This window comes from Python bivittatus, unplaced genomic scaffold (genome assembly GCF_059951505.1).
Source record: "Python bivittatus isolate LINGU-HERP-01145 unplaced genomic scaffold, Pbiv_v1 ctg000610_np1212, whole genome shotgun sequence".
Lineage (NCBI taxonomy): Eukaryota > Metazoa > Chordata > Lepidosauria > Squamata > Pythonidae > Python > Python bivittatus.
This window is the reverse complement of record NW_028277088.1, coordinates 16,570,482-16,585,167: the sequence shown is the minus strand read 5'-3', so window position 1 is coordinate 16,585,167 and position 14,686 is coordinate 16,570,482. Positions and strand designations below refer to the sequence as shown.

Sequence of the window (14,686 nt, the reverse complement as noted above, 5' to 3'; positions counted from 1 at the left end):
TAAAAAATCTCACCACCACAGCAGCTGCTGACTCCCAGCCTCAACACTCTTGATGCAGCCCTACCTACTATACAAAGTATTTTAACCCTTCTTGAGTGTGTCTTGAGACTCTAAGAATTAATAATGCAGCCACAGATCCAAACAAAGAAGGGAAAGCTAGTTTCCAACCTTGCTTCCTGTCCATGCAATAGAACAGCCTTCTCCAACATGGCGCCTCTGACCAATTCAGTACAGACAGCTTTCATTGCCTGCCAGCACAGGCAATGGCTAATCGAGCAAGTATGATAGGATGTGTGTGTGTGTGTTTTTTTTTTTTTGTCTGCGCTCAGTCATTGCTGACCCTGCAGTGACTGCTTGGACGAGTCCTTGCAGTTTTCAAGGCAACTGTTCTTCGGAAGTGGTTTGCCAGAGCCTCCTTCCTAGGGCAGAGCCCAGCTGGCGAGCGCAGGAGGCGGGGTTTCCGTTGCTTCGCGCCCTTTTTGGGCGCGCACAGTTTTTCGCGCTTACCGGCAACTGCTCCCAACTCCTTTTTTGCAAGGCGCCGCCAGCATTTTTCCTCCCACCGGAGTGAGAGTCCCCATTTATCTACTCACGTAAGTTTTCGAACTGTTGGGTTGACAGGAACTGGGGAGGAAACAGGAGCTCACCCTGTTTAACGCGAAGGCTGGACTCGAACCACTGAAGCGTCGACCATTTCTGGCCGGCAACTTTCAGCGTCATTAAGCCGCTGCGCCACCGCGTCCCCCTCATGATAGGATGTGCAGTCTAATATATCCAAAGAGCATTAGGGTCTATTTATTAATAGGGGCTTCTTATATTCAAATATATAAAACAAAATATTCTTCCTCTCTAAGTTCAGCATTTCTCCCAGAACTGAGTGATACTATGTTGAATTAGAAAAAGAGAGTGGACTGAGTGCCTATATCCCAGTTTAATCCACTTTCTTTACTGTCCAGCAACTTAAACAGAACATTATATTGGTTTCAGAATGGAAATTCTCCTTGGACATTCAGAGAAATCAAAACTCTTTGACAGTATCGGAACTTCAAGAGCACTCCATCAGCTGGGTTGGTATCCTATACGTCATCATGTAGGAGATGGTCCCAGGAGCACCACATGAATTCACTCAGAAGCAAATGGACTTAGGTATCAAGTTACTTCCCATTAGAAAACAAGGAGACCTCAACCCTAGACAGTGTTGCACAAGCAATCAGAATTGTGGTCTTTGTCAACATAAAAGCAGAAACCTTGTTCTTACCCTAGCGTTCCTCGGCCTGACATAGGAGGACTTGGTGGTTTCTGTGTAGGAGGATTTGTTCTTGACAAAGTGCCAGTTCTTGCAGGCTGATTGCTTCCATGCTGAAAACCGGAATAATGCTTTAATATTTTTTTAAATAAAACAGCTCAAATAAACATTGAATGCTTCAGTATCCTAATATAAAGAAAGGATTCCCAGACAGCTTTTAGAATACAGCTTATTTTGCTGCCTACTCAGTTAAGTATAATAAGGGTAATACATTTCTCCCACCATCCCTTTGCAATTTTATACCCACCAGCAAATGAAGTCTAAGCTGTGTTGGTTTACAAAACAAATCTGCTTTCAGTGACCACATTAGATCAACAGAATGCTTTTTATATTCAAGATTTACCAATATATTTATTTTTTCCAACTTCATCTGATTAGCATAGGCATGCAAGAGTTTCTGGGAAACCTTGTTTAAAACGTTAAGTCAATAAGAGAAAAAGCACTGCTGGATCAAAGCAAAGCACTATGTATGTTAGAGAAATTAAATGTTATCTATGAATAAAATGCATCTGTCAATATATCAGTAATATATTAACTGTCAGTTGGAGCTGAAATTCAACACATCTAAATAACCTATGAGTGAAAAAGGAGCAGAGAAGTATAGGAGAGAGCACTAGCTTTCAAGTGTAATGGCTCAGCCTCTACTGTCATGGGGTGTTCTGGGTCAAATGATAAATAACTCTTCTTACCTTGGCTTTTAGCCACTTACGTTGGCAAAAAGAAAAGGAGGAAGAAAAGCAGAAATTAATGGCACATCTGTTACTGTCCATACGACAGGTCTTAAATACTAATGGTACAATATATGCATATTTTCTTTGTAACTGACAGTTGCAATCCAGATACAGAAACAAGCTTTCACTTGTGACTAGCATGAAAGCAGATTCCCCCCAAAGGTTTGTAACTGTTCTTCTCCCACAACTGAAAATACGTTGTTATGGCTGCAGCAGTTGCGACACACTCTCAAAACTAACACTTAATACATAGACTGAAGAACAGCTTGCAAACACTTTCAGGGGGCAAAGAGGAGGGACTCGGGATGATGGCAAACTGTACTAAAATTCAACCGCAGTTTGGCTGGAGTTGTACAAATGGAATCTATAAAATAATATTACATGAAAACTACCCCAATCCCAGATGTTGATCGGTATACCAAAATCAATCCTTCATTGAGCTAATTTTATAATAGATCAATGTGCATCAAATTACAAATAGAGTACACATTTCTATGGCCCTAGTTGTGTTTCTATCACAAAGCTGCTTTCACAGAGAGATGAACACTAGTCTAGTTCACACTATGCCAGCCTAGTTCACACTATCTTCTCTTCATGTAGTTGTATATCTAAGCATGCAACACAGTAAAGGAACTGTATTTCTTCTTCTAAATCTTTGCTCTTTAAATCAGTTTCCAAAGCACTTACAAAAAACGTGTGAGCTTCTCCATGAAAAGCCTAAGTACTACTACAGAATTATAAACAACTCATTTTTCCTTTTTAAAGTATGCTTCATTCAGACAGCTCTATATTCTCCTTCTTTCTCTTTGATGTTATTTATAGAAATAGAGCCCAGCTAAGAGAAATGGGAATGTAATAATGACAGCCTAATCCGATCAATATGTGCTTGAACATGAAGCCAGTTATCCTCCAATCACGTTTCCATGTTTGAAATGATAAAGTTCTTGACCCATCTCCAAAAGAAGAAACAGATACATCAGAACTTTGGAATATGTGAATGCATACAATATCAAATGAAATGCTCCTTACACAGAAAGTGAATAGTAAAGTGAGTGCAGTAGTGAAAGTAACTGAAAGGGCCAATAATATAATGTATACTTACTTTCTCTAAGTATTCAAAGCATTTTAAAGATTTGTTTAATAATCCTTACTGGTAGGTCAGTGCTATTATACTACTAGTACATCAATCTCGTAAAAGGGGTTCAGTGTGCTGCACTAAAACAACCATATACAGTATTCTTTTTTAAAATATGGCATGGCTAGAGTTTGCAAAATATGTTAAATTTTCTCAAGCCAGTATAGGCTAGGAAAATTTTCAAGTTTGGAAACAAAAGAAAACTGACAGTGAAGGTAATCTATTACATAAAGTGCCTATTACAAATGGAATCCAGAGGTTCAGGGAAGGAATAAAGGAGTATTTTTATATTTAGCTATGATTGATTGATTGATTGACTGACATCTTTGACCTTAGATGAGGTAGCAATTTCCCCTTTAAGTTTGGTATCAATCTAGGGGGCCTTCCCAGACTCACAGCTCCTGCTTAAAGAACAGGTGTCAGCTGTGGCCAGGAAGGCCTTTGCACAACTCCATCTGGTGCACCAGTTGCACCCTTTCCTAGATCAGGAGGCCCCTCAGACTCATGCCCTAATCACCTCACAGTGTGTCTACTGCAACACACTCTACATGGGGTTGCCCTTGAAGACTGCCTGGAAGCTTCAACTGGTCCAGAATGCAGCAGTGCAAGCAGTAATGGGCATGTCTCGGGATGCCTATGTAACACCTCTGCTTTGCGAGCTGCAGGTGTGATTCAAGGTGCTGATCGCTACTATAAAGCCCTGCATGGCATAGGGCCTATCTCCCATACATCTGCCTGACTGATTCAATCCTGCAGGGTTGGCGTACTCCAGGTTCCTTCAGTTAAACAATGTAATCCCATCAGAATCCTGGAAGCACTCCTTCTCTGTAGCAGTGCCTGCCCTCTGGAGCAAGGTTCACCCCAAGATCTGAATGGCCCCCACTCTGCTGTCTAGAAAAGCCATGAAGGCCCAGCCCTTTGACAAGGGAGAGTGAGACCCCTCACTTCATTGTGCTTGCCATCTTTTATCTTTATCTTTTATCTTTTACTGATGTTATGTAATTTCCTTGATTGTTATGAGCCACCCAGAGTCGCTGAGGGTTGGACAGCATACAAGTTTAATAAATTATCGTTATCGTAAAAAAATCCACCCATTTATATTGGCTTGATGAACACATCTGAATTTGACCTCTGATTACTATGTACAAAACTCACAATCAGATATAGATTTATAAAAAATGAAAGGCATTAACAGCACAATGACTGGTAATTTGGACAATTTTAAATATACAGAATTGTCACTTTGTAGTACTTTGTGTAGCATGTCTCTGTTTAAAAGGCTTCAAGGAAGTGCCTTGCATAAACTGCTTCAAGGGGAAAGAAGCAGATTTGATGTTGTATTCTTACTTCCTTGTTCCTTCAACAGTCCTGCATCATTGCCTTTGTTCGCTGAGCTTTCACCAAAACAGATGTTTAACAAATAGCAATATTATAAACTATCCAAATGCCTCAGCAGTTTCAAGAAATGATCATCTTTGTTTCTAGAAAAAATCTAATGTAAATATTATTCTTATGCACACATGAAAGCCAAAACAAGACATAAACAAAGGTTATGCTTATCTCAAAGATGTGATGGAGACAAGCATTTTGCCTCAAAAATAAACAAGCAAAAATACCTCTGGATGCAAATATCACAATAACATTTATTTAGCTTAATGAGATAGACATCTTCTCTGGATGCAGTGATAAACTATTGCATCTAATGGCAAACAAGCCTTTAATAGGTGCATTCTCCTCCTCCTGTCTAGTACAGTTGGGAAAAAAAATCTGGAAGTTCTAGATTTTAGTTTAGACATAATAAATCATTATGTTTAAATCCATCCATACTTATTCTTACCAAATAAAGTTGGTTTATTTCAATCAATCAAAATTAAGACTAGCTACCATTCAAAATTAAGATGCAGTGGTGGTTTCTGGTCAACTGAAGGCATTATGTATCATTGTCTCTGAAACATGCCATTGCCTCTGCGGTCCTACATGAATGTAACATTCCAGCAAGATTAGACTGCTGTCCTCTGTATATGAAACACTGCAGTATTTATACTGTTTGTCTTTCAGGGAAAGATAATCCAGGTACCTGAGTAACAACAGACAATAAGAGTCTGATTTTCTTGATCTATAACTCCCAGCAGTTCACAGACCAAACATGAGTAGAAGTTCAACAGAAATTCCTCATGCCTGCTGTACAATACAGCAGGGAAATTAGAGCTCATTCTATCAGAATAGTGAAAGCCTTTTAAAGTGGTAAGCCAAACACATCACAAATGTATTTTAGGATTAATTATCTATACATGACAGAGGTGATACAATATATGTAGCAATGTATACTCTGTATAGTGGTTTATATACTTTTTCAGCAACATATCATGATCATTACTTTGGAAGAAACTTTTGAAAATAAATTCAGTTCATAAAGACATTAGGAAGCTAATAACGGGGCACAAAAAGCTTAACAAACTGATGTATAGGTAGTCCTCGACTTATGACCATTTGTTCAGTCACCATTTGAAGTTATGATGGTGCTGAAAAAAGTGACTTACGACCAGTTCTCATACTTATGGCCATCACAGTGTCCCCATGCTCGTGTGGTCAAAATTCAGGTGCTTGGCAACTGGTATGTATTTACGACAGTTGCAGCATCCCAAGCTCACATGATCGCCATTTATGACCTTTCCACCTAGCTTCCGACAAGCAAACTCAATAGGGAACCATGCGATTCACTTAACAACCATGTGATTCACTTAACAACCGCCACAAAAATGTAAAATTGGTGCAGTCACATGCCTCACTTAACAACCATACTGCTTAATGACAAATTTTCTGGTCCCTATTGTGGTTGTAAGTCGAGGACTACCTGTAAGAGGATGAAAATGACCATCACCACCAAATACTGAATTTCTTTTCCAAGCTATATTTGAGTAAAGCACTTTAACACAAAATCAGTTTAGAGGCCAGAACAGAAATTTATGACATCAGAGTTATTTGCTATCCTAAATAACTGACAATGGCTAGAAAGAGAACCAAGTTCTTACCTTCACACCATGGCCTACGTCATCCAATACTGTGTAGTCTATCGGTTTTCGAATATACCTTACAGGCCGCTCCATGTTTGCTGGAGCTATTATTTTGTGTGTTCTGGAAGTATTCTTATTAGTTGTCAAAATGCCAATCTCTCTACGGGCAACTTTTTCTTTATGTATGTCCACTGTCTGCAAAGAAAACAAAAGATGCAAATGCATGCTTAACAACTTCAATTCCAAGCATTTTAATGTTTTTTTGCATACAGGTAGTCCCTGGGTTAAGAACGCCCAGGTTACAGATGACCCATAGTTAAGAATAGAGCCTACTGTAGCACAATTCAAGTTAAATACACAATAGTTCAAGGTAATTACATAATACTACTTATACAGTTTTATACAATAATACTGTTCTGGCTTACATACAAACGACTTAAGGACAGACCTTGGGAACAGAACCTGTTCTTAAACTGGGGACTACCTGTAATATATAATGTTAATGTACCATACCTTGTTCAATATAGATTCTAAGCTCAGAATGATTTAGACAGCTTCTTTTTTTTATGTTTGATTACTGGCTGAACCCACCCAATAGAGTGGACCTTGAATATAAGTAAAACTGGGAAGAAATTGGATGTAGGACCACTAGCTTATATAAGATATACCATTGTTCCAAAAATCATTTGCTAGAACATTCACATAGTTTCAAGACAGCTAGTATTTTCCTGCTCAGGAGGAGATTATTTCCTCCCATGCATCCTTGCAATTATGGTGCAATTACACAACATGGTGTAAAAACACATCCAAGATCATACCTTCCTAGTTACTTTAACATACCCATGAAATGGAAAAGGTAAATAACACCCTACATATAATCAAAGGAAAGGAAGTTTTTGTTATAAAGACAATTTGATCTCAGAAGCATGCCATAATTAAAAGAAAGTCAACACTCTGTAAGAAAGGGATGGAACTCAAAAGTAATTAGAAAAATCTACCCTGGAAGAAAATCAGGTTTTCTGGCTGCAGAAAAATTTATACTTAAAACATTATGTGTATGTGAACCTGTAATCAGAAACTAAACACTGTTCAAACTACTATTCTACTATTCTGGAGGGTATTGTTTTTAACCCGATTGCTGGGATAACTGGGGGCATTAAAAACTATTAGTAAGATCCCCCCAATTTTTGCATGTATATATTAGACGCTGCTGATCATGTATTTTATTTTGCTGTTGGTAGTTTTTAATTGCTGCTATCCACCCAGAGTCACCATGGTGAGGAGGGCACCCTTAGAAATTGAATATAATAAATAAAAACAAGGATAACAAAACGTTAACAATGCATTTGTCAGCCTCCTACTCAGGCTTTCATTGTTTTTATATATTGCTAGCTGCTTTTTTTTTTTTTTCCTCCACTGTTATGAAACAGGAGACTAAAAAAATTAGCACATGGACATAGGATTAAAAGAAAACAGGACAAGACATACTGGAAAATTGTAACTGATAACATCAACTGCAAGACAGAGTAAATTTCTAGTTACGTATTCTGCAACTACTTAAATACAAATTGCAAATGACACTTTTGAGATACAGTGGTACCTCGGGTTACGAACGCCTCTGTTAACGAACTTTTCGGGTTACGACCAGCTCCTGGCACAAAAATTTACCTCGGTTTGCGAACTCTGCCTCGGGGTACGAACAGGGTACGCGGCCATTTTCCCTCCCGTGACACGGTCCGCGGCCATTTTCCGCCCCTGACACGTGGTCCGCAGCCATTTTCCGCCCCTGACACGTGGTCTGCAGCCATTTTCCGCCCTGACACGTGGTCCGTGGCCATTTTCCGCCTGACACGTGGTCCGCAGCCATTTTTCCGCCCCTGACACGTGGTCCGCGGCCATTTTTCCGCCCGACACGTGGTCCGCGGCCATTTTTCTGCCCGACATGTGGTCCGTGGCGATTTTTCGCCCCTGACACGTGGTCGTAGGGAGAGAGACTCTCCCTCCAAGCAATAGCCGCCTCCCTGTCCTCCACGCCAGAACGGATTAACGGTAATTACATTGAACCTTATGGGGAAATTTCCTTCCGGGTGCGACCAATTCGGGGTGTGACCAGAGTCACGGAACGAATTAAGTTCGTAAACCGAGGTTCCACTGTATTTGAGTTTTTAAGATAATTCTAAATATCACATTTTGTAAAGGAACCACAGATATCAAGTCCATGCACTATTCATGATTCCATAAATCATAAAACACAATGAACTGTAACTCAAGAAGCAATTTAAAATATAAGGGTGAGATAAAGACCAAGAATTAGAACTTATTGTAACAGTGTATTTTTGAAGGCTTTCATGGCCGGCATACGAAGGCTGGTGTGGGTCTTCCGGGCTGTGTGGCCATGTTCTGGAAGTTTTGTTTCCTAACGTTTCGCCAGCATCTGTGACCGGCATCTTCAGAGTGCAGGAGCAGTTCTCTCTGTGCCCAGGATGATGTGACCACAACTCAGCTCAACCACCAGGACATGTGAACAGTTCACACAATGAACATGCTAATCACCCCCAGCAGCCACTCGTTAACAACTCAATAGAAGAAAAAACCCTGCCTAACCCCCAGGAAGATACACAGATATTCTGACACCAAAACAAGCAGCCACTCGTTAACCCAACCCCCCCACACCCTCTAACCCCCCCCAATCCCCCCCTTCAGATCTCTATAAATACCCACAAAAGGGTCACATCATCCTGGGCACAGAGAGAACTGTTTCTCTGTGCTCCTGCACTCTGAAGATGCCGGTCACAGATGCTGGCGAAATGTTAGGAAACAAAACTTCCAGAACACGGCCACACAGCCCGGAAGACCCACACCAGCCTTTATTGTAAGAGTGTTTCAAAATCTTTGAATATGCTACTAAAATTCCAAATTTAGGCAGTGATCTTTACAAATGATTTTGTGCCAAGGTTTAGCCTCAGCTACTAATGGGAATTACATTTCAGTTTGCCAGTGGATCTCTTCAACTTCTAGAAAACCTTTCTATTAAATCTTGCTTAAATTATAAGTTCAACATAATGCATAGCACGCATTTGCATACATAGCCGAATCCAATGTCCTGCAATCCTGCCTTTAGCCTCATCCTCAAATGCCTTTTATTCTGGAGATAATTGTTGTATGAAAATTATTGTAATTACATATGCAGATATGATGCATCCAGTCTCTAGAAACAGACCAAAGACGCAGGAAGAATTATTTGGTGAAAGTCAAACTTTACCACGGCTGATATTGCTGGAAGAATAAAAGTGACCTCAAGAAAGTAGGAGAGAATGACAGAATTTGAAACTTTTATACAGAACCAAGATCACTATTAGGATGTATATATAAATTGCTACTAAAATATGACTTGGAGACAGAACAAGTAAAAGACTGTATGATAAAGGGGATGCAAATTCTAAAGAAACAATTACATTACAACAATGCAAGGACTTAGGAACAAAATTCAGTGACATTTACCCCAAGCTATAATTTAAGAGAAAATTAGTACAAAATGTTTTACAAATAGTACAGACTTCTGTCCATAATTGCAAAAAGAGAAAAATCGTGTAATAATAAATGTTGAAAATGCTGTGATACAGAAGGAATGTTTTTTTATATGTAGTGGTCGTGTAAAAAATAATTCAAAAGTACTGGAAAGAAATACACAGCATTGTTAAAAAAAAATCTTAAAAACAAAGCTTGAATTGAAACTTCAGTTTTCTCTACCAGGAATCTTTCCAAAACAAGTACATAAAAAATATCACAATTTAATAAGATACAGTGGGACAAAAGAGTATTTAGTCAGCCACCAATTGTGCAAGTTCTCCCACTTAAAAAGATGAGAGAGGCCTGTAATTTTCATCATAGGTATACCTCAACTATGAGAGACAAAATGGGGAAAAAAATCCAGAAAATCACATTGTCTGATTTTTAAAGAATTTATTTGCAAATCATGGTGGAAAATAAGTATTTGGTCAATATCAAAAGTTCATCTCAAAACTTTGTTATATATCCTTTGTTGGCAATGACAGAGGTCAAACGTTTTCTGTAAGTCTTCACAAGGTTTTCACACACTGTTGCTGGTATTTTGGCCCATTCCTCCATGCAGATCTCCTCTAGAGCAGTGATGTTTTGGGGCTGTCACTGGGTAACATGGACCTTCAACTCCCTCCAAAGGTTTTTCATGGGGTTGAGATCTGGAGACTGGCTAGGCCACTCCAGGACCTTGAAATGCTTCTTATGAAACCACTCCTTCGTTGCCCGGGCGGTGTGTTTGGGATCGTTGTCATGCTGAAAGACCCAGCCACATTTCATCTTCAATGCCCTTGCTGATGGAAGGAGGTGTTCACTCAAAATCTCACGATACATGGCCCCATTCATTCTTTCTTTTACACGGATCAGTCGTCCTGGTCCCTTGGCAGAAAAACAGCCCCAAAGCATGATGTTTCCACCCCCATGCTTCACAGTAGGTATGGTGTTCTTTGGATGCAACTCAGCATTCTCTCTCCTCCAAACATGACGAGTTGAGTTTAGACCAAAACGTTCTACTTTGGTTTCATCTGACCATATGACATTCTCCCAATCCTCTTCTGGATCATCCAAATGCTCTCTAGCAAACTTCAGACGGGCCCAGACATGTACTGGCTTAAGCAGGGGGACACGTCTGGCACTGCAGGATTTGAGTCCCTGGCGGCATAGTGTGTTACTGATGGTAGTCTTTGTTACTTTGGTCCCAGCTCTCTGCAGGTCATTCACTAGGCCCCCCCCCGTGTGGTTCTGGGATTTTTGCTCACCGTTCTTGTGATCATTTTGACCCCACGGGGTGAGATCTTGCGTGGAGCCCCAGATCGAGGGAGATTATCAGTGGTCTTGTATGTCTTCCATTTTCTAATTATTGCTCCCACAGTTGATTTCTTCACACCAAGCTGCTTGCCTATTGCGGATTCAGTCTTCCCAGCCTGGTGCAGGTCTACAATTTTGTTTCTGGTGTCCTTCGACAGCTCCTTGGTCTTGGCCATAGTGGAGTTTGGAGTGTGACTGTTTGAGGTTGTGGACAGGTGTCTTTTATACTGATAACAAGGTCAAACAGGTGCCATTACTACAGGTAACGAGTGGAGGACAGAGGAGCCTCTTAACGAAGTAGTTACAGGTCTGTGAGAGCCAGACATCTTGCTTGTTTGTAGGTGACCAAATACTTATTTTCCACCATGATTTGCAAATAAATTCTTTAAAAATCAGACAATGTGATTTTCTGGATTTTCCCCCCCATTTTGTCTCTCATAGTTGAGGTATACCTATGATGAAAATTACAGGCCTCTCTCATCTTTTTAAGTGGGAGAACCTGCACAACTGGTGGCTGACTAAATACTTTTTTGCCCCACTGTACATGCTAACAGTTGCGAGGACTAATTTGGCCTAAAATTGAAAAAAAGAGTTACTTTGCCAATAATATTAAACTGGAAAGCCAAAGCTGGGAAATACACAGCAGTGGCAAAATTATGAGTATTAATTAATTTCCAGAACAGAAGTTTGACTAAATTTAAGCAAGAATGGCTTCCCTGTGTATTACACATCACACAACAAGGCAAACTCAGATAGAGTTTGGTTTTGAAGGGAGGAAATATTTGATGTAAAAATACTAACCAAAAGGAATTTTAATGTTTATCTATAATTTGATATAATTACCAGTCAGGTACAGTGGGAGGGAATCTAGAATTTAATATTGTTTTTTACTGATTGTTTTTATTTTAATTTTTTTTTTCATAACATCAAATATTTTAAACTTCTCACCTCTTTTTTTAAGAATCCATCCAACCATGATTCTCACAGTCTGCCCCTTCCACTTACTTTTCCTTTATATTTGTTTTGTGATTTGGTCCTTATTTACCTTCTCTTCATTTATTTCTTTGTTCGTTCAATTTATATCTCACTTTTCTTTCTGGAGCTCAAGACGGTGTACAAAGCTCTCCTTCCATCAATTTTTCCCCATAACAGAAGCCCTGTGAGGTCGGTTGGGCTGTGATAGTGACTGGTCCAAAATCCCACCATGAGCTTCCACTGCTAAGGGTGGACTCAAACCCGGATCTCCCCAGTCCTAGTCTACCCACCAAACCTCAACATAATACAGTGGTACCTTGGGTCACGAACGCTTCTGTTCACGACCAATTCGGGTCACGAACAGCACCGTTCGCAAAATTTTGCTTCTGTTCGCGAACTCCACATAGGGTGACGAACAGGATCCGCGGCCATTTTCCCTGCTGACACACATGGTCGTGGCTTCCTGTAGGGAGGGGGACTCTCCAAACAATAACCGCCTCCCCAACCGCCTTCCTGTCCTCCACGCCTCAAGCAAGGTTAGTGTTCTCTCTCTTCATACTGTACTGTACTTTACTTCGTGTCATATTTTTGTGGTTTAAAAAAACAACAACATGTGGTTCAGAACGGATTAACCGTATTTACATTGAACCTTACGGGAAAATTTGATTCGGGTCACGACCAATTTGGGTCGTGACCAGAGTCACGGAACAAATTAAGTTTGTGACCCAAGGTACCACTGTATTTCATTCTGGTTAAACACTTTTCCATTTAATGCACACTCTTTCAGCAACACTCCTAAGTATCACACTTCCAATGCATTCAATTTCTTGTTTCTCCTGATGCCTCCAACACTCACTCTTATACAACAAAGAAGACAAAAGCACTTTGCTTTATAGGCAGTCATTTTAGTTTCTTTTGATAAACATTCATTCCTCAGGACAGACTGCACACTACCCATTACCGTTCTACTAGAATCTACACTTCTTGCAATTTTTCACTCCAATTTTCCTATCTAATGCCTTGATACCTACCTTGATTTTTGATATTTTAATTTACTTTATCTTATGCTTTTTGTAAATCAACAAGTGTACAATAAACCTGACTTTCATACATTTCTCAATGATCTGCTAAGCAACAGAAATCTGGTCTACTCCCGCCTCTCCCATTGGCAACAGTACTTGTGCAATTGTATCCTAAGGTTTGAATGCTGCATCCCCAAAATATAAGCTTTAAACAAAATTTGGTCCAGTGCTCCACTAAGCCCACACAAAATATACAACCTTGTGGGGACTTGAAACATTTCTTTGCCACTTATGACTTAAGGAATACTTCCAGGACAAGAAACAGGACACATACAGTCATTGTCAACCCCACAAATTCTGGGACAACACATAACTACAGAGCACACCAAATCCTGAATGTATAAGAAACACACTGCATGACAGGCCCAGATGGATACAGCACTGAACTGGATTTCTACACTGAAATGCTTTCACCAACAAGCAACATCATACAATCTCCCCTTACACAACCACCTCAGCAGAACAGAACAAGATGCCATCCAAGGCCTCAAGAAAAACAATAACATCATAATCAAATGAACTGAAAAAAGGATGGGAAGTTGTCCTTATGAATAAGGTGGATAATGTCAAGGAAATGAAGAAGCAACTCTCCAGTACCTCATTTTACCAACTTCTATCCTCAGATCCCACAACAATGTATTCAGATTAATATTTCATGAATCTGATGGACATACAAGACCATACCTACATAGAGACTCCAGGAGCCCTTAGCAGGTATCTTCTAACAACTTTCCAAAATACACAAACCAAGCCTGTCCCACTGGCTCAAACACCGGAATCATCACAGTTGGAATATCAGGTTTCATGGATTCTGTACTCACTGTACTTATGTTGCCAGTACTCACAGCTATATAACAGACTTTTGAAAAGACTGAACTCCAGGGGCAATCTCCCTAACACCACCATTTTATCCACCATAGATATTGGGGCACTGTATATCAACATTCCCCACAAAAATGGATTTCAAGTCATCAAGGTCATCACTGATGACAATACAGCTTGCCTTGCCACCAGACCATATGATTTACCCATGACTACTTAATCTTGGGCATAATATATACTTGCAGACAGTGATATAGCTATTGGCACATGCATGGTTCCACAATATGCCTACATCTTCATGGCTACCTAGAACACACTTTCTCAGCTCTTACTGAGAAATTATTTACAATAATACATTAAGTCATCCATCAAAAGCAAAGTGTCTGCTCTATGGGCGATGAAATAAAGAACAGTGGATGCCATTTACTTGTGTTAGTTTCAACTTGGGATACTTTGGGGAAAAGTGGAGGGGTACCAATACTTTTGGTGGCATCTGTAAATACTCTTATTTTTCTTAGACCTCTGTGAAGCTTTTTTTTTTTAATCTTACCTGTTAATTTGAATAAATATGTCTTGGGCCTTTTACTTTAGTTTAGAGGCTTATTTTATATTGTGATATTATAATGAACTATAGTACGATCTAGTATTAATTGTTGTTTTATGTTAGGCTTATACTGTGCTTAGTTATAAGCACATGATAAATAACATTACTACTACCGCTAGTACTAGATGGATGATTTAGGAAAGCATGCTCA

The 14,686-nt window shown here is 39.7% G+C and overlaps 1 protein-coding gene across 6 annotated transcripts in view; it reads right to left on the bottom strand.

Moving 5' to 3' along the window:
• ABI1 (abl interactor 1) overlaps positions 1-14,686 on the bottom strand; it is a 90,295-nt gene that overhangs the window by 21,894 nt on the left and 53,715 nt on the right. For 3 of the 6 annotated variants that reach the window (XM_007420755.4, XM_007420756.4, XM_007420753.4), the window contains exons 3-5: positions 6,205-6,381; positions 1,996-2,010; positions 1,259-1,359 (exon numbers count right to left, since the gene is read on the bottom strand). In XM_007420755.4, the coding sequence (XP_007420817.1) occupies positions 1,259-1,359; positions 1,996-2,010; positions 6,205-6,381 (293 nt within the window). The remainder of the gene's footprint in view (positions 1-1,258; positions 1,360-1,995; positions 2,011-6,204; positions 6,382-14,686) is intronic. The other 3 variants (XM_007420750.4, XM_007420751.4, XM_007420754.4) reach the window with 1 other exon arrangement.